General features: G+C 36.8%; 1 protein-coding gene across 2 annotated transcripts in view; it reads right to left on the bottom strand.

Moving 5' to 3' along the window:
- Window positions 1-26,762, bottom strand: part of ca10a (carbonic anhydrase Xa) — a 174,229-nt gene that overhangs the window by 5,509 nt on the left and 141,958 nt on the right. For both annotated transcript variants that reach the window (XM_026222561.1, XM_026222560.1), the window contains 3 exons: window positions 13,920-14,105; window positions 5,673-5,768; window positions 1,063-1,135 (listed from right to left, as the gene is read on the bottom strand). In XM_026222561.1, the coding sequence (XP_026078346.1) occupies window positions 1,063-1,135; window positions 5,673-5,768; window positions 13,920-14,105 (355 nt within the window). The remainder of the gene's footprint in view (window positions 1-1,062; window positions 1,136-5,672; window positions 5,769-13,919; window positions 14,106-26,762) is intronic.

Here is a 26,762-nt window from a genome sequence, read left to right as displayed (position 1 = left end):
ACCAGTTGGATCTTTCCACTGCATGGCTGCCCACACTGGGTGTGTGTTCACGGTGTGTGTGTTCACTTTGGATGGGTTAAATGCAGAGCACAAATTCTGAGTATGGGTCACCATACTTGGCTGAATGTCACGTCGTTTTGAATAAATGCAGAAAATAAGCTCTGTGACCAACAAGCTTCATTATTCTTACATTTTTTGTTTATCTTCCCAAATGATTTTTGATGTATTTTGAAGCCTTAATACAATCTTCAGAAGTAAAAAGCTTAAGTTAGAAGTAATGTAAAGTCTGGCAGGTTCTCTGTGAGTGGGCGTGGTTTCAGTGCTGACAGCAGACACGCCCCCAGCCATTGAGAATACTTTTTTTTTTGATACATTATTTTATTTACTTGTTTTTTTAATCACTAAAATTTTGACTCAGAACACATTTAATATTGCTTTAAAGGACTCTGGAAATTATGCTTTTATTCTTATTTCTCATGTTCATAAAGGCAGCAAAAGGGTTTTTTTTTGTGGGCGTGTGTGTCTGAATTTGATTTTGCCAAAAAAAAGAATGTATTTTAATATTTTAAAATGTATAGTCACTGTTTTTTTTTTTTTTGTTTTTTTTTTTTGCTTTTTTTTTTCAAATAAATGCAGGCTTACAGACTCCAAACCTTTGAATGATATTCTGTGTGGTTGAAAATCTGAATATAATCAGATCTGATTTCAAGTAACGATTTGACATATGTAACCTCTTACTGCACAATATTGTGTCTGCACAATATCAATGCATAACATCCCTCCATCATTTATTTTCTCATGCGCCTCATGAGTCAGCATCACCTTGAGATGTCATGATAAACATAAGCAGAGCAAAATCTCCAGTTTTCCTTACCGACAGCTACCCTCAAATCTCACGGTGATGCTTATATCATGATGAAGATACACCTGATATTGACTATACTGTCTGAACAAACTGATATAATTTAAACACTTGCAAAATGTCAGTACTATCGATAGCATTTGAAAACAGAATAGGATTTTGTGTCAAATGGTCAACAATACCATATTTTTTCCACTTACTCTTATATGTTATTCTTGTGATGGTGTCTCTGTTCAACATCCGATTCAGAAATGAATTTGAAGTCTCGGATATCTGAAATGGAACAGATGTGATGGGAGGAAAGGCAGAACAGTGAAAATGGATGAGAAGGACAGAGTGATAAGACAGGAGGGGGAAAAAGAGAAAAGAGGAGTAGTGAGGGAGAAAGAGGGTTGAGGGGAAAATAAAAAGAAGCAGATTATTAGTGACAACTTTATTTCTAAAAGACAGACAAATATATCTGACAAAAAAGAGAAAAGAACCTAACCAACATCTCGGGAAGTGAATCTCCCAGTAATTGCAGTAATATAGTAAAAGAGGTGCTAGCGTCACATCTTTTGCAATTTACTTGATCCATTAAGGTGCTGAAACGGTTTTTAATGCACTCAAATGCATCAGGATGAACCTGAACCGTGTTCTGTAATTAAATGACACCTGATAGAATCACTTATGACACACTGACATGTTTGCCATGAAAAGTTCTTCAGAAATTGTGGCTGCTTTTAGCAAGTAAAAGAGCATGAATGGAGCCAACAAGACACAGTTACTGTGCTTTTCTTTGACTCCACTTTACTTGCTAATTTGAGACACTTTCAGTCCGAACGATAAAAAAAAAAAAAAAAGCCTTATGACTACACTACAAATCACTTCACTTTTGACCTCCTCATTGAGTGAACAGTGAGGTCTGAGGCTTAAAAGTTTTATTCGCATCATTTCGAGACTTTCTTTGATATAACCTGAGGCTACAGCTAGCCATTATCTCTTCCAAGAAATAATTAGGGTTGACTACACGGTGTGTGAAAAAAGAATAGCATTTACTCTCCCTCGCTATCAATGTATTAAGAAGACTGCCTTTGCTAGTAACTTTATTTATACAAGTATCACAAACAAAATGGCTGGCTTCTCTTCAGCCGCCTCCATTTTGTGCCTGTCCCTCCATTGATGGTGTTGATTTTTTTTTTTTTTTTTTTGTATTCATACTATTTAAACTCAGATGGGAGTCCCTCCTGGAGGTCTGATGCCATAACAGGGAACACAGCATGGGGTTCCTCAGAAAATGCCTTTGGGTGACTCATGTCACAGAGAAGAAAAGTGCAGGAAAATAGGAGAAGTCGCAATGTTCTCAGTCAGATCCCTGCAGGGGAGGGCAGTGACCGCAGCATAGTGTAACTGAATAGCACCAAACACAGCTCTTGTATTATAAAATGAGTCAGTGAGAAATTAACCTGAAAATAGAATAATATAGAGCCAAAAAAATAGGCTCTTGAGAGAAATGACTCTATAATCATACAGAAAATGATTTAGTTTTTTTTCAAATGTTGTCAAAAATATCCCTACAAAAATACCATAGTAATCATAATTTCTGCCAAAATACCATAGTTAAATAGTTAACAACAACAACATCAATAATAAATGACATTTATTTAATAATGAAGAAAATCAAGAATGGTTCTGCTACCGTAGCTTCATATAGTGGGTATATAAAAAGAATCAAACCCCTTAAAAAAAAAAAAAAAAAAACATAAATAATCACATTTTGTTGCATTGTAGCCTGAAATTAAGACAGACACAGTTTTTATCCAGCTGTTTATTCATTGCGACTTGTAACATGCAGGTAAAATATCTAAACTAAAAATAATCTATCTCAGATCACCAGATAATTTTTTTTTTTTTTTTTTTGTGATATTACCGTTCAACTTCATGTGTGTGTTTTTGTGACAAAACATGGCCTGTTTCAAGTAAGGAGGTTCAACCAACTCTGTTAAAACTTGAACTCTGAGCTGACCTACCCTGAGATGGTTTTCTGAATTTAGTGTGTGCACTAAGACTATGAAAAGCCATGATCAATGGAGCTCCAAAATTATTATTCACCATGGCAACAGCACCTGACAAAAAGATGTCTGCATACTTCTGAGTCGTAACTTTAATTCTTAATCACTGTTATAATATCAAAGTTAAAAAGTGTCAGAACAATAAATTATTGAAATAATATTAATTTAACATTTTTTAAGTATATATAAAAAAGAATTCAATCAAGGTAAAGCTTAAAGCATAAAAGGTTCATGAGTGCAGGCTACATGACTTTACAGGCATTTGGCATATTAAATATCATTCAGTCTCAATTTCAGTTTGCAGCAGCTTTTTCCACATAGTTTAATGCTCTTTTCAGATAATTAAATGTTCTCTTATCCAAACTGTTGCATTTCTTTAATTACAGTAATGAAATTAACATTTGACTTGACTCATCTTACTGCAAGAAGGCTTGCAAAAGTAATGCGGAACAGATGAAGGGGAAAAAGAATAACTGTTGCTTTTGTATTTGTAAGATATAAAGAGTGAGCAAATAAATGTAACATTGATAGTGATTACGGCATTTATCTCAAACTACCTTTTCATCTAGCATCCTTCCATTCCATTGAGTAATCAGCTTAATTTTAGATGATGGTTTGTGCTCAGAAAACACAAACATTATAAGAAAGACCGTGAGAGCAAGACACACTTTCCTTACTGCTCTGCACACAGCGGCCTTACTAATGGTCTGCACAGGTCCAAAAACCTGAACCTGATGAGGCCCGTAAATGTGCTACACTGAACCAAACCGAACACGTCCATTATTTTGAAAGTTGGACCCGGGCCCGTGCAGAACCGAGAAATGTAAAAAATGTACTATCCGGAACCAATGCGGACCGTCAATTATTTGAAAGCTGGACCCAAACCCGGCCGGGAAGACACAGACCCGCCTGGACCCGATCGGCACATATTCCACAGCAAATTGCTATTATCAAGTCGATAAACAAGTTTAACTAACTTTATGTCTTACCTAATGTAAGAAGCCTTCTCCCTTGTACCTGACTGTGATGCACACAATCCTCCTCGCCAAGAATGTTCCATCCATGTTATTTCTCTCTTGCCAATTGAAATGCTTAATCCACTCATTATTCCATCTTCAAAAGTCCAATTGCTTTCATGGTGACGGATGACAAATGCAATTTTGCAGTTTTGCTTTTTTTGAATCATCAGCGGCAAATTCTTTAAATATACTCCAGGATATTGGTTTGTTTGAACTCAGAGGGAGTGTCAGCCACATTAAAAAAAGTTAACAGCTTAAGTCATTAGTGGATTAATGCGTATTGGAGACGCTAACCGTTTCAAACGATTTGGTGAACTGGTTCAAGAAGATCCGGTTACATTGAGTGATTCGTTCGCGAACCAGATATCACTACACTGCAGTGTTTTAAACTCTCTCTCACAACAGAAAGTTTTATGCCTGAAAATGAAATGAAAAACTGAATGAAAAATATACTTCTATACTTCATACTGCTGTATGTTTGAGTATTTCCCACATTTGCAGTATGTCCACATAGTAGCTAGTAACACCAGAAAATAGGGCTGCACAATAAATCGCAAGTTTATTTTTATATATTTAATGTGCATCTTGTCAGTAAAGTTGGTTCTGTAATCAGCGGTAAATAGAGCAGCATTAATTAGACAGCCGTTGTTGCACATGTTCTGTCAGTGAACAATGGCTCTGAACAAATGCTCCATGTGAAATCACGCATGTGTAGAGATTTACCGCTGATTACATAACCGGCTTTACTGATAAGATGGCATTACATATCACATGTGATTTATCGTGCAGCCCTACCAGCAAAACAAACTAAAATATGGTATGTCAATACTATTATATCAACTTGTCAGCCTTTCTTCGATAGATAGAGCTGATAGTTTGAATGTATTCTCAAATCATTTTCGAATGCTATATTTGTCAAATCCACAAAACATATTTGACAAGACATTTTTTTTTTGCTTAGTTGTATGTAAAATATATATAAATGAACATTCACCAAAATATTGTTAATGTATGGTTTGAGCACAGACTTCTAACTGTGGTATATGGAAAATGTCCAAATTGGGTTTTGATGCCCACACTGTATATTACTGAGCATGAATTAGGCATCTTCCATATGGACAGACAAAAGAGGTGACTCATGTCACAAGGGCAAAGAGGACTAAGCCTGCGAATGACACTGGATGGGTTAATTATCTTAACTTCAACTCTTGTCCTGAGGGAATCTCTGCAGCCATGTCTACTCAAAGTCCTTTAATAAAGCAGGGGGAAGTTATTTTATAACCTTGTCCTTCCAGAATGACTTAAAGATGCAAACTTAGTTTGCCTGTTGTCATCTAATTGCATGACTAATTGTTTCAGGATCCTTCTCTATTCATCCATCCCTCCCATCCAGAGAATGAATGTACAAATTCATATTGAGAAATAAATGCTTTACTCTTGAACACCATCCATCAAAGAACTCTTAAAAGTGCATTTGTGTGCATATATAACACACACACACACGCATGCACGCACACACACACACGCAAACACACACAAACACACACAAATTTACATATTAAGTTAAGTACTAGTTTTGTTTGTATTTGTTTTTAATTTCTTAAGTTATTTATTGTTGTTATTCACAGTTATACTGTGTTTTCAGTGGATAGCTAGATAATTACACTATTCAAATATTGTTTAAAATACTTAGTTTCTGTGCTTTCGCTTTCAGTGTTTGAATGTATGATCATTACTCACCTTCATGAATATAGACACTATCACCAAGCCATTTGGACTCTTAGCAGCTTCTGTGTAGTTTGTGTACAGTTCATGGTTGTAATGTATAAGCTGCACCTGTGTAAAGACAAAATGGGCATTAATTGGTTTTGACTTCTAGTTAACAAAAAATAAACTCCCTACTTCGCTATTTGCTCACCATCAAAGACAAAATAGTGTCAGCGTAAGTACATGGCACAGGTACGGTCTTTGCTCTTTTTTTTCCCCACACAAAGGTGGTAGTTGTTCTTGTTGTCAAGTGTCAGCTATACAGGTGTTGAGATAGAAAGTCCAAATTTCTCTTGGGGTTTATAAAATATGAAAGCATAATTGGAAATAATTACTGATTGATAATATTTTGGATGGCAATTACTAAAAATCCAGTTTCATAATATGGATTTAATCTTACAACCTGTTTTCACCTTAGATAAATAAGAAATAGAAATGTGACTGTTTGAATGAGCTGAGAGTCAGTTTGGATAACAGCCTGAGTTTTTGTGTCATTACAGATGGCTCTGAATCACAATCACAGGTAAACAGCTGCTTCTGTCTTTGTTTGAACATGTCTGTCAAATTTAAATTTGAATTCATTGTGAAGCTCAGCTAATCTTCTTTCGGTGAATCGCTCGAGTACACACTGTCCCTGTGAAGGAGCTTCAAAACTCAGGCAGTTTAGATAGGTGAAGGGGACACAATTTCTTCTCAGTGAACACCACAGAAAGGAAGCAGGGCCAAGAAATGTACAGATTACCTTGAGCAGAGAACAATTATTGTAAAATAACTTTTTCTAATGGGAAAAAGTGTCTCTTCCGAGGTCTCATCCAACTACACAACACTGTAAACAATGTGAGGACCGTGTAGAGTTCCTGGGAGCAGCATCGTACATCCTTTTTTGGTAAAAACGAAGGAATCAATTCTTTACCAAGCCCTGTTTAACCTGCTGTGTTTTCTTAAAGAAATAAATTAAAAACTGTGTGGCTGATAGTAATTATGAAATATGCAAAAGGGGAGCCAGGGAGTGACAGATCGTCTATAAACTTAATCAAGTGTGGAGGAATGCGATTACAGGGCGAATGTTAATTTGATTAGTTTTTTTTTTTTTTTTGAGCGATTCAACCCCAAACTTTTACACTCAGCCCACTTCATAGACGTTCTAAGAAGTCACATTAAAATGTGTGAAAAGCTGAGGCGCTCATCTCACCAGATCCATTGATTCTGTGAATTTTGCAGATGGTGGAAAGGTGTTGAACAGTAGCAGGAAATGTTCAGTGCATCTTTGCACAGACGGATCTGTAAGACTGTGAGAGGAAAGGTGTCTCTGCTATGACAGGAGACAGCTTATGCCTCTGGTGGGCCCCCTGACGAGCTCTTGATCGTCTGATAGCAGGCTTAGGCCTACCATGGACGAAATATGAAGACAGCAAGTTGATAGCAAAAAGGGGTGGACAGCACTAACTGGTCAAATGAGAAACAGGAACTGGAATTGTCATCCAAATAGCAGATGAATCAGAGTGTGCGCTCATAGAACATATAAACGGAAGCCTGAGAGTATGGAGAAGGGAGGACATAGCCTGTGAAACCTGTCAGACCAGAGCTTAGCTAACTTGACCAGTTTCTACTTATACAGCATGGCATCTGGTTTTTAGTAGGATGGGACGTGATGGAGAGGGCTGTTATGCAATTTATAACACAATATAATTAGTTACGGCGGAAGTTTCATGATTTCCAATTTTCTGCTGTACTTTTTAGATGGCACTTTGCTATATTTAGGACATATGAAAATGGGATTTTAATGAGCAAATATACTGTAGCATCTAAGCTCTGAACAGCAATGCTAATGTGTTATTTTGCTATCACTGATAATTAGAAATTAATGAAAGGGTAAAAATGAGATCTAAAACAGAAGTGTGGGTTGTTAAGAAAGTTGTGCAGATTACCGATTTAGTTTTGTTTATTATTTCAAAGAAACACTCTTTTAATGTTTATGCATTCGGTTGTTCTGTTTATTCACATATTTGCATACTCGTTAAAAAAAGGCTGAGACTGTTGTTTCATTTAGAAACAGCAATCTATCTGGGTCAAAAGACGAGACATCACCATTTTGGTGTCCAAATCAAATTAAATTTACAGTGATTTTACATTTATTACATGGAAGTAAAGTAAATATTACATTACATAAAATAACATCTTTTTTTATTTTATTTTTTCTTAAGTATTGACTATATAAATATAACTAGTAGGGGTGGCACGGTTCGCTGAAAAAAACGCGTACCGTTTGGTTCACCACACGCTGGGACCGTGGTTCAACTTAAATCCAAAGCATCTGTAATATGGTTAATATATGTTTTCTATTGTTAGTCTTTATATTAATAGAAACAGCAACAACAAAGAAATCACTCACTGCTCTTAATTAAAAAGCTTTTATAACTTTAATAAAGAATTATCTTTCATTTATATAGTCCAATATGCAATGCTGTTTTACATTTGATTACTTTATTACATTTCTTTACCTAAAAACTTATGCTCGACCTGCCCAAAAAAAAAAAAAAAAACTGAAAATCACAGTTTATTGTTTGTATCATTACCCTATTGGGTAACACTTTAGAATAAGGTTCCATTAGTTAATGTTAGTTAATGTATTAATTAACATGAACAAACAATGAATAATAAATTTATTACTGTATTTATTCATCTTCGTTAATGTTAGTTAATGAAAATACAGTTATTCATTGTTAGTACATGGTAATTCACAGTGCATTAACTAATGTTAACAAGCACAACTTTTGATTTAAATAATGCATTAGTAAATGTTGAAATTAACATGAACTAAGACTTATAAATGCTGTAGAAGGATTGTTCTTGCTTAGTTCATGTTAACGAAAGTAGTTAACTAACATTAACTAATGGAACCTTATTCTAAAGTGTTACCCTCTATTGTATTTATATGTGCTGTTGCTTGTAGTTGGACAGAATATTCTTATTTTTTTATTTTTTAGTAGAAAGTATAGTTTTTCCATAAGCACAAACCAAACTGTACCGAAAACCGTGACTCTAACGGCCGTTTCACACATACTCCGTCTGCGGTGCGTAATTTTTTAAGCACCCATGTTAACGGATTCCAGTGTTCACACTGCACGCGTTTGCGGTCCGACAGTGCGTTGCAGGAACAGTGCGTCTGCAGCAGTGCGACGATCGTTTACGTACACAGTCTATTTTTGCTGTGCTGCATGCACTGAATTAAAGTGACAGAGCATTGTTCGCGGTAAAAATGAACATGGATTGACATGGAAATGCAGTCATTTCACAATAAATGTATACTAATTAAAGCCTACTGTGTTTCACACGCAACACATGAGTTTTGGCTTGATTTAAAACAAGAAAAAGAGCAACTTTAGAGAAACAAGGCAACATTATATATGCACTTTTATAGAGGCAGAAAAACAAAGTTATTTAAGACCCGTTGGATTGCGTGTAATAAAGATTTAAATGCAGAAGGCACGAGAGTCGACTGTTTATGTCAATGGTGAGTTTTAATTTTAAATGTTTGAGATATCCTTACAAGAAAAGTAGGCTAATGTTGTGTTTAAATGTGTTGCAGCTTGTTTCAGCAAATTATTATAAAAACCTAGCAGTCAAATGCATAAGTAATTCGTTGTTTATATTTGAATTTAAATATGTCTATGACAGATTGTTACTGTACTGTGATGAAAGAGTATCACAATACTGAAAAACTTTTTTGATTTGTTTTATTTATTTTTTTACATGCTTTGATATCAAAATAATGGACAAATGTTTTTTTTTTTTTGTGGCTTAAACCGACGCGGATCAGTAACGGACTGCAAACGCGTCCTGTGTGAAAGCACAATGAGTCCGTGCTGCTTCTGCACCACATACATGACGCACACGGACTGCAGATGCACTGCATACGGATTATATGTGAAACAGGCGTAAAACCGTGAAACAAACCGAACCGTGAAAAAGTTGAACCGTGCCACCCATAGACTGTAAAAAAAATGGACGTAGTGTCCGTGACGTCACCCATAGACTCCTCAATAGCGGTTTTGAAGCCTAAAGTGTGCAGAGCGGGCCGTCGCCATCTTGGAAGCGCGTCACCGCGCGACTCTCCCGGATAATCGAAAATGGGCAAAAAGGCGGGAGCTGATTGCTTAAGCCACGCCCACCTAGCGCGACTGCATTATCAGCAGCAGCAATCCACCTGTCACTCAAGTGGCCACGCCCTTAATTATGCAGAATTGTAAGGCTTAATATAATTTAAACGGATGAGTTATAAAACAATTCACCCCCCTCACAGTTGTTATGAAGGGCAAAATTAGCAATATAGACCAAAATTATTTTTTGAACCAGGCTGTAAACGTTTTTTTCTGCTGTAAAGTTGGGCATTTTAACATGGGGAGTCTATGGGACTGACTCTCTTCTGCAGCCAGCCTCAAGCGGCCAGTCGATGAATTGCAGTTTTAGTCATTTCCTTATTGGCCTCACGAGAGAGAGCGGGAGGTTGCCGCTCGGTGCCACCTCAATAACTAGTGGACTTTTGCCCCGAATATGCAGTTTTAGGAAGCAGATTAAGAAGCTATTCTGAAATTAAATAAACCACAAATAATCATTAAACAATCTGTTACATCATCAAAGGGCGCCCTAAAGGCTATGTAGTGCTGCAGCAAGATTTATTTATTGGTCTAAAATATTTGATAGTGTGGTATCTGATAGTGGTATTTGATAGTTTGACTTTTCATAGTGTGGTAGCTTGAGTTACAAAAACAGGTCTAAAACACTTGTCTTTGTGGTTAAGTTCACAGGTGGATAGTTGTTCGCCTGCAATATTAGCTTAAGTGGAAGTTTTGTCATTCAAGGTAATGTTTTGTTATTTGGTAATGCAAAATTGTCTGCTACACCATATTGTGTCACTGTTTTGATGGCATTTTATTTACATTTCAGAGAAATGGAGATGTTTAGCACTAAAAATTTACATTTAATAAATATTGTTATTTTAATGTATTTTTGCAAAGAGGATCTACAGTAATGTACAGTATGCGAAAAAAAAGTTTTTTGAATATTAAAGCATACTAATACATTCCATTGCATGCAATACACAAAATAATCCTTCAAGTCCTTCAAGTTCCAAGTTCTCAATGAAAAGAGACATGCTGATTATACAGTATTCCCACCAGTTCAGTTCCTTTCACATTCGTCTAGACGAGTCAGTTAAATGAGATATGAATTATACTGTATTTCCACCAGTTTTTCACATAAAGACAACTGTGTGTGTTCCATCAAGTTCTCAAATGAGAAATATTGAATACAGTATACTGTATTGCCACCAATATATGTTGTTTATGTAACAATCTGTTCTTCTCTAGGGCTACAAAGGTTTCTAAACTGTTAACTTTTGCGCTGTCTCTTATAAACGTCTTTGTTAGCTTGTTCTTCAGGTTGCACCATTATAGATCTGCTTCTGTTATTTGCTCAGTAATGGTACAAAATATTCAAAACATGGGAACAATGACAATATTCTCTCCTTTTTGTGTCATTCAGAGTAACAAAGTAACCATGGCCATTCAAAGTAGCAGATATATTTATATAAAAAAAATTAAACAATATACTTATTCTCAACTGTGCTTAAAATGTGTAAATAATATGTGATCCTATTTTAACTTCCATTCAAAAATTGATAATTTAAAACAGCTTAAATAATAATTAAAAAAAAAAATTCATAGTTGACATATTTCTGTGGAATACAATTTTTTTTTTTTAAGAATGGGTTAAGACAATGGGGGTCCAATATTGTTTTGGAGTCCACTGACTTGCATTGTATGGACAAAAATTGTTCTAAATAACTTTTGTTTTCCATACGAGCGAAAATTATGACAAAAATTTTATTTTAGTGTGAAATATCAATTTAATATAGATATATAAAAGCTAAACATACATATTCCCACAAAATTATTACTTTGTTTATTGAGAGGCACTGAAGAATGTGAAATAGAAACATAACACAGATAAATATTGCATAGACAAAACTTTTTAAAAAAGTTTTTTTTTTTTTTTTCAGTTGTTTGTGCAGGCTCATAAGAGCATATAAAATCTCCAAGGGGAAATAAAGAATGGAGGGGAACCACCTAGGCAAGTTTCTAAAAAACACCTTGAATATTTTAGCACTCATTTCATCACTGGTGTTTCATTTTCAGCTTGTGAGTGAGACTGCCCATATCAGATCTGGGAGAATGAGGTATGTATTAACTCAGAGGTGTTGCAATGCATCTGCAGAGAGGTAACTTCCCTCTGGGTACCATGAGCATCAGTCAAACATAATCTTTTATTACTATTGAACAAATGAGAGAAAAGAAAGGCAGCCGTGCTGAATGTTACAGAGACAGGCACCCAAATAAAGCTTAAAAGCTTGGCTGCATTTGAATGCAAAACCGGTTGGGAATGTGTTTGTCATTTTAAGTTGTAATATTCTTCATCTCCATTCTCTTTTCAAGGACAGGCACAGTCCCGGCTCATTTGGTTTCATTTACATTCTCAGGGTTTTTATTTTTTATTTTTTTTACAGAGCTATTCCTGAGCATGAGGAAGAGTGATACTGAAAGCTCTTTGAATAAACATGATGATGTTTCTTTTTGCTCTAGTGTTTTAGTCACCTGGTAATTTTGGCTCAGGTGAGTGGCTCAAAAAAAAAAAAAAAAAAGAAAAATTATTGATTTGCAGCAACAAACAGGATGCAGAACTGCAGTTTGAATGTAAATCTAAGTTGAATTAAAATTAATTGAAATTCATGTGATTTTTAACTAGAAAAGTAAAGTCTGTCCAGACAAACTTTGAATGTTAACTAAATATTTTTTTTTTGACATTTTTGAAACTTTTGAACATTCCCCAGAATGCATGGTCTGAATTGAATTTCTTTGAATTATAAATCAGTAAATTATTTTTCATTGCAATTCAAATTTCACTTTAACTTACTCTGGGATATTGCCAATTAAATTTAAATTTCATTTTATTACATTGAAATTAAGATGATTCTTAATTTTACACAATCACATAGACTAACATCCAAAGGCTAAAAAGAGGTTTGTAAGATTTTTTAAATGTTTTTTTTTTAAAAAAGAAATCTCCCTTGTTCATCATTATTACATTTTAAAAGAACTGTTTTCGATTATAATATTTTTTAAAAAATGTAATTCATAATTATGGCAAAGCTAATTTCCCAGTATCCATTACCCCTCAGCTATTAATTTCTTTGCAATAAAATAAAATAAATAAAATAATAATTAAAAAGAAAAATCTTACTAACCCCAATCTTTTGAATGGTAGTGTACTTCTGTCTACTCCTGCACTAGCCAAACAACTGAGATAAATGGAAATGCTAACAGACATCTTTCTCCAGATATAGTCTAGGCATAAATTCTTTAGCTAAAGCAATAACAACTACAGCATCAATGAATATAGATTTAGATATTTTACGAAGTAATGGTTTAAACATAAGAGTGAAAGACAGAGCTGGCCTTTTTGTGCCTGGGTCACGCTTCGCTTTGCCATGATTGACTGTTGACACTTTGTTTTATTATTGTTGGATTATCAGGTGGCTGCCGCGGTAGGGAAAGAAATAATAATCATTAATTACTGAGGATTTGCCTGTCAAGCTGACGCCTATTTTGTTGCCACACAAATCGTGGGTCTCATTACCCTCAGAGAGAAATGTCAAGACTTCACTGACTGGAGACTTTATCAAATGATAGAGGCCACAGTGCAGTGCATGCTAAATTTGCACTGTGCATGTAATTGAGACGCTTTCCCCCACTGTTATGGCTCTGTTAGTGTGAGACTACTTACAATGGAGAATGAGCACACTAAAACATCAGCAATAAGGTTAGCACTATTGCACCCCAAAATACTGATGAGATTTTCAGTATGTTAAAGGATATTGTTCAGCAGGGTGCAAACTGTGATGCAAGCCATGTTACACATTTCATGAAATACATGTTCTGAGGCACACTATGACTATCTGTCCATGCATAAAACATCACTATATTTTAGACTTATGCCATGGAGAGTTTTGCTTTCAGCCTACACCCGTTGTTGACCTTTGAGACCTGCTGTCTTTACACTTTGCACTTAGATAGTGACCTTAACAGATCAATAGACTGATGAATACCAGCAGCTACTGATGTTCTACAGTCTGATCTTTGGCCCATTTAGGACGATGCTCACCTCCCCAGAGAAAGCCTGGCCGTTGAGGAGATGCTCAGAGCCCTGTCCATCCTCACTTCCAAAGTGTAACCTGATCTCCTCAAGACGATGGCTGTATGTCATTGGTCCACCGGAGATGTTCACCAGGTGCTCTTTATCCAGTCGGAGTGAGACATGGCGGCCGGTGTTGTACATCGTCCCTCCAACCTATAGAAAAAAAAAAGAGGTATGGTTAAAAGAGTCGCCAAAATATTAAACCAAGAACTACTAATCAAATAGATTCAAAGAAACTGTAAAAAATCCAAATGGCATGTACAGACTTGACAAGTGAGGCACAGGCTCATTACAGGATGGCTTCTCTGATTTATAATGTGCTTGTGTTAGAAAAGGTTATGTGCTAAATGAGCTAGAAAAGGTGCTAAGTTAAGGCCAGATGGTATCCAGCTGCACAATAACTGCTATTTGTTGGCTTTATCAAAAGATATCTTAAAACTGACTTTACCCTGATTTAAACTAAAAAAGGAGGTTTGGTTTTTACTGAAGGTCCAGCCACTGATTTGGGTGATGGGATAATTTTGGGGTGGCACTTGGGTTGACCAATCATGGCTAGGGCCATCCCAGATCACACATTTTTGGTTGCATTTGACTTTTTTTTTTTTAACGTATTCATTTATTTGTTATATGAAGGTCACATTGAAACTGTCTTGGAATTTTTTTTTTTTTTTTTTTAATATCTTTTCTGTTTGTGTAGAGATTTTATTGTTTATCCATAGACCTTGACCCAGACATTCAAACATAACTTAGGAAACAACAGTGTCAGTAAAGAGCATGTTTGATTCATGAGATGTGAATAGCTGAAGAAACACCTACATTTTTTTTTTTTTTTTTTTTGAAAAAAAGATAGTGGTCTGTAATTAAATTATATTCTAATTTTCAATGATATTGTAACATGTAAAAACTCAAGTGGAAGGAAAGAAGCTGGTGTGACAGATGGAAGAATAAAAACAAAAGAAGTGTGTCCTCAAAGCGAGAGTGACAATCTGCTTGGAATCAATTCGATCTGAGGCTTTAAGAAGAGAGCGTGGAGATACAACAACCACGGATAGCAATCTTTATCAATGTATTGGCTTATTTATTTATATTCAGGAGTTGTTCCAAAGTGAGCCATTGATATTCCAAACACGAAGTTAGAAAGGTTTCCATGGCTCTTATCTTGCCTTTTCTTTTTTGCCTTTCTCTCCCTCTCTTTATTTCTTTTTGTCAGTCTCTCTTTTTCCTTTTACGACTTTGCCTTCAAAATGATTTTCCCTCACCAAATTCCCAAAGAAAGAAGCCTGCCCACACATCGTGAATATTTTATAGAACCTCTGAAAAATCAATGATTTGTGTAGGGTAGAGAGAGGAGGTGAATAAGAGAGATGGAAGTATGGTGGGGAAAAGAAAGAGGAGGAATGGGAGGAGCACAGACTATTCTTGAGAGAAATGATAAGTTAAAATGGTATAGCCGCACTTGAATGGTCACCAATCCACACAGTTACCTGTGGGTGCTGGAATCGTCCGAGAAAAGGGCAAGACATGAAAAACCCTGAAGAGGTCATTTCTCAATGATTATTCATGAACTACATAGAACAACTAAAAGAAGAGGGGGAAACACTCATTGGGCAGCTCCACTGGAGAAAATCCCTGTCTGGCATATATGTGACAAACTGAGAAGTTTCCGCTACTGTTCGACAAAAGCACCGAATGGACCTCAATCTCACAGAAGCTGAATATCCATTCTGCTAGATGTTTTTACTTCTTTCAAAATGTGAGCATTTGTCTATTATTAATGTGGTAATCTGCACTGAACATCTTGTATATATGTGCATTTACATTTTTCTAAATGCATTGAGCTGTTTCACCTCATAATTTTGTATTAATTAATTCATAACCATATATACATATATATATATATATATATATATATATATATATATATATATATATATATATATATTTAGTTAGTGTAGTTTAGTTACGTAAAGAAATGAATATTCAGTGCATTAAAAGTGAATCAAAAGTAACAGACATTTACGTTACAAAGGATTCCTATTTCAAAATAAATGTGTGTATGTGTATGCATGTGCGTCCATGTGTGTATAAACTGATCAAATAAAAATAGATGCACACCACTTTAAAGCTGTCCTTCTGGGCTACTCTGTAGGATAAAAAAAAGATTCCAGGATTCTTATGTAAAGATTACATAAGCATGGGTTTAATTTATAAAAAATAGTTTCCACTAGCTTAAAGCTAAATGGCCAGTTGTTTGATGAAGGCAATACTCTCTGGTCAGGTTATCATGATTGCATGCTTTCAAATTAATATCATAACACTATTATAATGTTCCACTGAGACAACAGTGAAATAAAGAAATTAGAGAAGCCCATGCTCTGTCAAGGGGATTGGCATTATGAGATTCTGTAAGGATTTGAAAGGCTGATATCAGGATGAAAAGGATATAAACCAATTTATTTTACAGTCTCCAATGTACTGTACTGTACTGATCTGTCAGTAAAAGAGTTGTGTAGTCTTCATTGAACATAATAGTTCACTGACAAGAAAACTGCCTTTCAGCAATAGTGTAAACCTTACAGTAAAGGTCTTCACGGGTCCAAAAATTTGTGCCTGAACCCGAAAGAGACCCGTAATGTACTACATTGAACCGGACCCGTCTATTATTTCAAAAGCTGGACCCGGACCCGTGTAGATCCGAGAATTGCCTACCTGGACCCGACCCGGATCCGTCCATTATTTGAAAGCTGGACCCGAAGAAATAGAACCAACTGGACAAGATTGTCACATATTTCACCTTAAATTGCTATTACAAGTCAATAAACCGGTTGCGAAAAATAAAACTTTTTGTCTTACATAATTTAAGGAGCCATAGTCTCTCTTCCTTGTACCTGACTGCCTGTGATGCATTACAATCCTCCGACAAGAAAGTTATGCATGTTATTCCTCTCATTATTCCAAGTCCAAGCTTAATCTACTCATTATTTCAGCTTCAAAAGTCCTCTTGATGTCACGGTGACGGATGACAAATGCAACTGTGCACATGTACATTCTGATTCGAGTTAACTCGCATAATAACTTTGACTGTTTTCCCTCTTGAACTATAATAACTGAGCAATAGCTGACGTTATTTATTTGCTATCAAATCTGTGCTCTCTGCTCTGCGTCAGTCTGAGACCACTAAAACTTTAACATTAAACAGTTAATTTAGATTATTATTAAAATGGGAGAAAATGTAAAAAAAACAGTTTGGTGGTCGAAGTCATTGTGTCCCTCATTGTTTGCCATAGAAACGTGACACGCTGAAATGCTTTTTAACGCAATTTGAGCATTATAGAAAACATTCACGTGACAGTTCTCCTCAGATTTTGTTGCTGATTTGAAATATATTAAATATGATTATGTTTAGTCTGCAAGCATTATTACCGTGCATGCACTTCGAGCCTGCGTGCTCTGCTTCTAACGGCAGAGAGAGAGAGAGAGAGAGAGAGAGAGAGAGAGAGAGAGAGAGAGAGAGAGAGAGATCGCTTTTTTATTTGGCTCACACTTTTCTTTTCCTAATTTTACAAGTTGCAAGTTACAAAAAACACAAGCAGTGTCTGATCACGGTCGGTGTTCTCCGAGTCCGATGACTCCGATCGCATGGGTATTACACACAGTGTTAAACAGATCCAGGACCCGAAGTAATAGGTTCGGACCCGACCCGGCTGATCATTTATAATATAGACCCGAACCTGTACGGGTCCCGGGTTGACGGGTCTCGGGTGCACTGTGAAGACCTTTACTTTACAGTACTAAAAGGAAGATGTTAAGCTATATTTGAAAAACCTGTTTGTTAAAATTCACTGTTTATGCTTTTTCACTAAATTGAGCCTGATGTCTCAGTGGCAGTGTTGGGAACGTTACTTTAAAAAAGTAATTAGTTATAGTTACTCACTACTTGTTCCAAAAAGTAACTGAGTTAGTAACTGAATTACTCTATAATAAAAGTAATTCGTTACCAGGGAAAGTAACTATTTGCGTTACTGTAAAAAAAAAAAAAAAAAAAAAAAAGTTACATGTCAGAGAATTTGTACTTTTTTTTTTTTTTGCAGTTTTCACAAGTCAGTTGAAATGAGTAGAACAGACAGGTACATAACTTTCAATATTTATTGCATGTCAACAGACAGCAAGAGTTTTATCCTTTAATCCAAAGTATTATCTTTGTAAGAAAAGTGTTTTTGGCCACTAGCTTTGTAGATGCTTGTGTCACACATTACATGTACACATTACATGCACGTTCTTGCCTTTGACCACAATGAATTTAAATTAGTGCTTATATCTCCACCTTGAAAATGCCAACTTTTCATCGGATTGCTCCCGACTCGCCATTTCTGCTGCTGCTGCGAATCTCTGTGTAGCTGACTGTTGCGTGTGTGTGTGTGTTTGGCGCCGCTGGCGCTTCCGCATGTGCCGGCATGTGTGTAAAAACACTGGCTCTGATTGGCTACCATGAAACACATGACTCTGCCTTAGCCAATCACAACCGCTTATCTCGTCATTAACCCACCTGCTCACTCGCTGTGTGAGCCAGGGGTCCGTTCGGATTGCATAGTTTATTAAATCAATGCATAGTAACGCACCGCATTTAACGTTCAGTAACGTTAACGGCGTTGTAACAACGGGAAAAGTAAATAGTTAGATTACAGCGTTACTGAAAAAATAACGTCGTTACCTAACACCGTTCTTTTAAACGCCGTTATTCCAAACACTGCTCAGTGGTAGAAAGGTTAAAATACTACACACATACTTTTAACAAGTGAGAAAGACACAACATTTTGGGGTTTCTTTGCTTTAAGTCAGTCTCCCTTTTTTTGTCGGCCCTTTATTTGGAAGCTTTAGATTTTAGCATATGGATGAGACCAAAACCTATGCTAACTACCTATCTGATCAGTCAGTCAATGACTAAATAGACTGTGTTTTAAAGGGGGGGTGAAATGCTATTTCATGCATACTGAGTTTCGGAAAGTTTTTTTCGAGTATGGCTCTGTGTGACATTAGATGGAGCGGAATTTCCTTATATGGGTCCTAAGGGCACGTCTGCCAGAAGACAGTGCGCTCCCTTATAGCAGAGCACTGAAAGGCTGAGCAAACTGATCAGAGCGAGAGCGTTGCGAAAAGTCACAAAAGGAGTGTGTTTTTGGTTGCCAGGGCAAGACAACCCTGCACAGATTACCAAAGAAAAAACAGCATTAAGGGACCAGTGGATGGAGTTTATTTTTACAGAGCATCAACGGAGTTGTGCAAGTGTTTGTGTTTGTTCCCTGCATTTCGAAGATGCTTGTTTTACAAACATGGCCTAGTTTGACGACGGATTTGCATATCGTTTATTTCTTAAGGATGATGCAATCCCAACGAAAAAGGGTCACGATCGTGTGTTGGAACCGCAGGCGTGAGCAAAACTGCTTAGAATATCTCTGCCTCCTTGTCCGCCTCCCATGCCGGAGACCCGGGTTCGAGCCCTGCTCGGAGCGAGTCGTTGCTGCTGCTGCTCTTGTTCAGTTTCTGCCTCGGGATCTGATTCTGGATCATAAATAAACTGCTGAATCTGACTGTTAGCCATGGTTTGTTTTGGATGATGGTTTTGTCCTCACGATAATGTCACAGCTTCCAAACGCTCTCAACGCAAAAGCCTACTGGCGCTCGTGATTTTTTAGCTCCGCCCACACGTCACGCCTCCAGCCGGTCGTGTTTTTCCGGGAAAAATTGGTACAGACTATCTTTCTCTTATGAATATAATAAAACTAAAGACTTTTTGGAGTTATGAAGGATGCAGTACTACTCTATAGGTACTCAAGATTAACAGGATATTGAGTGAAAACAAGCATTTCACCCCCCTTTAAGATGAAGGTATGACCAACAGAAACTAGACAGGCTTTCCAAGACACAATGATGATATGTTGACAATCTAGAACAAATTCAAATGGGTGTTAATTACCAAGTGAGTATTCAAGTGGCTACAATGTCAGCAGAACCACATTCTTGGAGTTAAACTCCATGCACGCCGAAGAGCTGTAGGATCGCATGTCTGCTCCAGAGGCCTACACCATCACCGACCCCCACTACTGCATCTCACCCACAGCAGAGGCACCACAAGCAGTGTGAGAGGAAGACAAAGAGGGGTAAATGCGGTGGTATCCGGGCTTGGCTAACCCACAAAAGCCTGCCATCCCCACCATCGTACTGATTAACGTACACTCTTTAGACAAAAAGCTGGACTACATCTGACTGCTATGCTCAACTCAGAGGACTGTAAGAGGCACAAAACCGCATCACTGCACAGAAGACTCCACCTCCTCCCGGCTACCATGTGATAATGCTGTCCCCAGACAGCGTGAGGAGATCCCTCGGCAGGATCAATACACGCAAAGCTCTGGGTCCTGAAAACAATCCTGGACATGTACTGAGAGACTATGCAGTGGAACTCACTTATGTCTTCACAGACATTTTCAACATCTCATTAAGTCAGGCTGTCGTCCCCACATGCTTCAAAGCTACCACCATCATTCCAGTCCCGAAGAAGCTGTCTACATACTGCTTCAATGACTACCATCCAGTTGCACTTACTCCTATTCTCATGAAGTGCTTTGAATGGCCAGTCATGCACCACATTAAGTCTGTCCTCCTCCCCTCCCTGGACCCCTACCAGTTTGCATATCAGTCCAACCACTCGACCGATGACACCATCGCCACTGCCCTCCAGTCAGCACTCACACTTCTGGACAAAAAAAAAAAGACTCATGCAGTACATCAGAATACTGTTCATAGACTTCAGTTCAACATATAAAACCATCATCCCTCAACAGCTCATTCACAAACTGGTCCAGTTGGGACTCACTTTGCTGTGCAACTGGCTGTTGGACTGATTGTTGTTGACTTTAAGAGAGTGCGCACTCAGCATGCTCCTCTGACCTACAATGGTGCGAATGTGGAGAGAGTGAGCAGCATAAAGTTCCTGCAACCTGCAACGAGTCCTGCCGGAAAACACTTCAATACATAGTTAAAGCAGCCGAGAAGATCGTTGGTGTCTCTCTCCCCTCCCTCCAGGACATTTATGGAACCTGTCTCACCCACTAAGCCATCTCACCTGTGGAGTCTCCAGACCAGGACCAGCAGACTGAAGGACAGCTTCATTCATCAGACATGTTATAAGGCTGAACGCCCTCCCGACCTTACCCCCCCACCCTCTTTTGCCCCATGCACCACTGAACTCTGACCCTCAGACCCCCTCCCCACTCCCACATCCACAGGTTCTTCCACCCTCCCATTAACACACGGTGACCTGCACCAATCACTTTGTGCAGCATTGATCTGCACACTACCTCATTCAGCATTGAACTGACCTCATTCAGCTACCTCTTCTGACAGTTAAAAGAACTGCTCTCTGAGCTTTTTGTCACTTTAATCAGACTGAATAAGCTCTTTTGCACTACAACCATTCTATCTCCACCAGGGCCACTGCTTGCCAAATGGGTGCCCTAAGCAGAACTGTATTGTTGTTCCCCCTCCCCAAACTATTGGAAGTAAAGAAAATAAAATAAATAAGATAAATATATAGCGTATTTAGGGTTGTGATGTCCACGTTTTTGTTGAATAAATTATAGAGGGTAACATTTCTATCGCAAAAAGGTGGCCAAAAATGTAAGATTAAGTGAATATTTGAATTACCAATATTGGGTCAACATTTAAACAAGGATTTGATACAATAATATCTTTAATTATAATGTATTTTAACAGTTTTATTCAGTGAAACTGAACTTATTATTAACCAATCATTATTGTCTCATTGTTTTTATATAATGCATTTTATGGCATTTTAAAGGTTGTTGTTCACTTAGGTCTGGGTGTTTTTTTTATGCTCTACTGTTAGTGTTATCTGTATGAACATAGGGTCTGAGAGTAATGCAATTTCAATTCTCTGTATGTATGTACTGTACATAGGGCTTGGCACTGAACTTCGATGCTTTTATGGTATCGAACGAAAAACTTCGATACTATGAGTATCGAAAAATTATTTATCTTTCGTTGCCAAATTTCTGTTCCAAAAGCCAAGCTGTGTTTTTTTGTTTTGTTTTTTGCCAAGCGGCTGTGTCTGTGTGAGGTTGTAGCATACGTGCATGCAAGGACCTAAATTCGCCGTGATTGGCTGTCCACCACCACGTGACGGGGAGGATTTCTGAAGATACTCGCAGTCACACAACACAAGTGTAGTTGTTTTTTTCCGTTTTCCATTTCCGTTTTACAATGCCAAAGAGGTCTAAAGAGTATTGCAACCAAAGCCGGTGTTACGGTTTTACTGGTTACCGTGTTATCTGGTGACCAACTTCCTGGTTTAGGTCTCTGCTGCAGATGTGCTGGAACGACGGCAGCAGATTCTGCGATTCTAAAAGCACAAACTTACGTGATATTAAGTGTCTAATAAATGCACACATGCTTATTGCATGACTCTGATATTCTTTTTAAGATTATAAGTTATTATTATGATCGCCCGTTTCACGGCTGAATTAAGTAGGATAAACAAAAAATAAAGTACGCCTGTGTTGGCGTGGGTTTCGAACACGTGCTAAAAGACGGCACGCCGTGAGACAACAGTCAAGAACCATCGAGCTACTGTTCTACACCGAATCAGTGCCAGAACTCTAGATTCAAGACAGGACTCTCAGCGTCACATCGTGCAGCTGCTGAATCAAGGAAATGTGACCGTGTTAACTTGTGACCTGTGTTTACCTATTATGAAAATGAACCATAGCAGAACGATGACTACATTTTATGGTTCATGATGTTAAAGAACATTTCATGACTTCTCAGACAACTGTAGGTTAATTATAAACTAAAGAAAATTTACCATGTTTTTACTATGGTAAATATGACTTAACGATAGCGTTTATAATTAACCAACAGTAGCCACAAATGTACAGTTTCTGAGAAGTCATGAAATGTTCTTTAACCCACAAATGCACTTTGATTTTGTACTAAAAATTTTCAGATTTTTTTTACATGCCTTTGCATTTTAGTTGGTTCAATATTAGCCTGTACACAATATCATTTGTTTATTTATATTATGTTCATGTTGTGGCAAAAAGGTTTCTCTTTTTTAGTTAATTTTGGCCAAGTTAGGATTGATACCAATCCTGAGTGTCTGCTGGCACACCCCTATCCAAAAAGCACAACCAGTTGTATTAATAATGTTATCATGAGTGTGAAGTGTTACCAGAATTTGTTTAAATTAAGGTGAAAAATAAAAGTTTTGTGGTTAATGTATTTGTGTTGATGTTGAAATGGATTTTAAAACATGTGGTATCGAAAAAAGTATCATTAGGAACCGGTATTGAAACTGAGGTATCGAAATTGGCACCGGATCGAAAGATTTTGAACAATACCCAGCCTAATTTTGCCCCTTTCTTCAGACACTGTTTTAATTCATTCCTCCAGTCAATCATACACACGATTGTGGGATATAACAGGCACATTTAATACATTTAAACAAACCAGATGAATGATGTTATGTACACAAACACTAAAATCAGCCAAGCCTTATACTGTTTGATAGGGTAAAGGCATGTACTTTCACTGATAACTGACTACAGTATGTCTCGTTTAATCATTTGCTTGTGTATTTATACCCTCACATGGTTTCCCTCATCTAGTATTGCTTGATGTGTTGTGTGAATTTTGGCTCCAATAGTCTTGGTTTGGTCTCTTGTCTGATCGTGTATCTTAGTATTATCTTGTGTTGGATCTAAATACATTGCACTTGGGTGCTTCTTCACAAGGTCACTTCAAGGTGGTTTCAGCAGAAACGAGCACATTTTAATACTGCTTTTGGCACCCTGCGAAGAGAATGAGGCTAAGACCACAACGCATTTCATCAAATGACAAGATTTATTTATTATTTGTTACATTTTTTTTATTATAATGAATAAGGTGAGGTGATAGGGTAACAGGCATGACAGAGTAAAAGGTGAGAGACATGACAGAGTAAAAGTCTAAGTCAAAGAAGCAACAAGAAGCTGTTTAGTGACAACACTTTTGAAGCCTTTTTAATCAAGTTTAAAATGTCAAAACGAAAAATTGCCAAAGGGAAAAAAGCAATGAGCAAAGACATAGAAGTCTACACACTAGTGTGCATGTAGGCTAAAATTAACTTTCAGAGTTTACAGTTCCTGTAAAAGATAAAAAAAAATACACTCCTATTTATTTTATTTATTTATATATGTTCTGCATATTAAGGTTTATTAATAAAATATACGAAAGCCATCACTGTCAAACCTGATTAGTTGAGAATAATCAAAATATTTGAGGAAATGTATTAAAAGCCTCACTTCCATGGCTCTCAGTCCCACTCAACTCATCACAAAGATAATTAATAATACACAGATTTGAAGTACATTGCAAGTCCACATTTAGTTCAATGAAGTGCACTTATTTTTCACAAGAGTACTGAAATGAATTTGGTCTTTCTATTAATATGCTGAAATAAGAATAAAACTAAAGTCATCGTCACTGTGATTCAATCCAATATGGCACTTTTGGTTTAGGTGATTTTGGTTACGAGAGACTTCAGAACCAATGATTTTTGCTGTTATTGATGTCCCTACTGGCAGCATGCACTATTTGATTTGAGAGACGCGTTGGAAATGCAAAACAGTATAAGTTAGTTATGACAAAGTGATCTGTTCATCACACAAAGTTATTGTTTGGCTTCAGAGAACTTAAAATATCATACGATTCATAAAGATACTTTTGTCCTTTTTCGTTGCCCATGCTCACTATAAACTCATTATGTAGAGAAAAAAACAAAATGTGGAAATTAATTGCTTAGGAAATTATTTAGCATTTGGCTGAAAGTAAACCTGCCATCAAAGAAAAGCTCTTTTTTTTCTCTCTTCAGTTGTTTTATGGCTGCATCAGTGCACTGCAGGATCATTGATCGAGATTTATTGTCAGAGTGAGCCATGTAACATTCGTCAGTCCAGAGCCTAAATTCCAATTCATGTCACATGAACATCTATTGACCCAGATTACCCCTGAGCACCACACCAATATGATACCATGGCACCCATAATTCCCAATTATTGATCATCCATGGATCTCAGGTAATGCTACCATTGGCGTCTTTCAATTAGACATTTAGTGATTAATTTCAATAATGAAAGCAGCAGACAGCGCATTGATGTAAAGCATATTGACTGTTCTTGCTCTCTCAGGACAGTGAATCTCAGTGCCACCTCCCAGTATTTTACATTTATACATTCCAGCTTCTTCATCACATCACCTGGGTTTGGAAAATTACAAGTGCTGCACATTCTACCCATTAAAAGACGCTTTATCTCAGAGAGACAATGTATAGGTTTGTGAGTCACACACTCGTAACAAAGAGAGAGAACCCGAGTTGACTCTTATCATGCAGGTGCTCCTCACCTAGCCAGAAGCACGGCACTCTGGGTAAAGAACAGTCTCTTAAGCCCAGCGAAGAATCATATAATGACTAACAAGAAGTTGTAGTATGTGTTGTTTGATTCGTTATTAGGCTTGATCTCATCAACCTTTCTGAGCTCTTCAAAAGTGATCAAACTAGATGGAAAAATCTAATATTCATATTGTTTCATACATAAATATGAAAATATAGGCTACTTATAAAAGTAGATATCAAATCAGAATTGCGGTTTTAGTACATGTTTATTCGTTTTGGGGGCATTTTAATGCTAGTGTTCTTCTAAATGTTGACAAAACAATATTTTTAAAGGGGTCATATGACGTTGCTAAAAATAACATTATTTTGTCTATTTGGTGTGATGCAATGTGTTTATGGTTATTAAGGTTAAAAAAAAAAAACTTTATTTTCCACATAATGTAAAGTATTGTTTTCCCTTTATGCCTGGCCTTTCTGAAACGCATTGCGTATTGCGCTGTGCGAACATAAAACCATGTCTGCATTTGTGATAGGAGAAACCACAAACAATAAGCTCTACTCTACACTGATCAAAACTCGTGTTTGATTCATCAGTGGCAAATCCTTTACAGACTGTGAGTCAGAAACGCCAGACTGTCCTTGCAAAGTTGGAACTGCTCCACTTTATAGAAACAGCCTTTGTGTCACAGGCTACTGGTTCATTGTATATTTGGGTTGAACTGTTCTGGAACAGTGTTGTAAATACAACTTAAATCACTGATTTCTAGTTGTGTCCGCTTTTGGAAGGCCAACAAAGTAGCTTCACTTTCAAAATGAAAATGAATAATTTGACAATGGATTAAACATTAATTGTGTAAAATAAACAAACTTATACTTTCTAATACTATACTATACTGAAGTATTTTTCACAAATACATACATATTTAATACAAATATAAGGAAGTAAACATTGTAATCAACAGGGCACTCAGTATTCTGGGAAGTTTGTGTGCATTGGGAATAATATTCTTCAAATAAAGCAAGGGTGACACTTATTTTACATATACTACACAGAGAAAATGTGTGACAGTGGGCAAATGCATAAAGCGCAGAATAATTTGAATTCATTCAATTAAATTCATACGGACAGACCGTCTCACAGAGAACATTGCAATCATGCTGGATAAAAATGCACACTTCACAAGATATCACAGCTGGATTCAAACTAAGTTTGCGATGTTTGTGAAATTAAATATTAATTAGTCAATCGAAGATTTGTTGAAATTTTATAAATTTGTATTTGCTTAATGCTAATGGAAAAGGACAAAGTATTATAATGTTTACCTTTCTATTACTAATAATATAAAATAATATAATATAAA

Source organism: Carassius auratus, chromosome 37, assembly GCF_003368295.1.
Source record: "Carassius auratus strain Wakin chromosome 37, ASM336829v1, whole genome shotgun sequence".
Taxonomy (NCBI): domain Eukaryota; kingdom Metazoa; phylum Chordata; class Actinopteri; order Cypriniformes; family Cyprinidae; genus Carassius; species Carassius auratus.
Note: the sequence above shows the minus strand (reverse complement) of the source record. Positions and strands in the feature narration are given on the sequence as shown.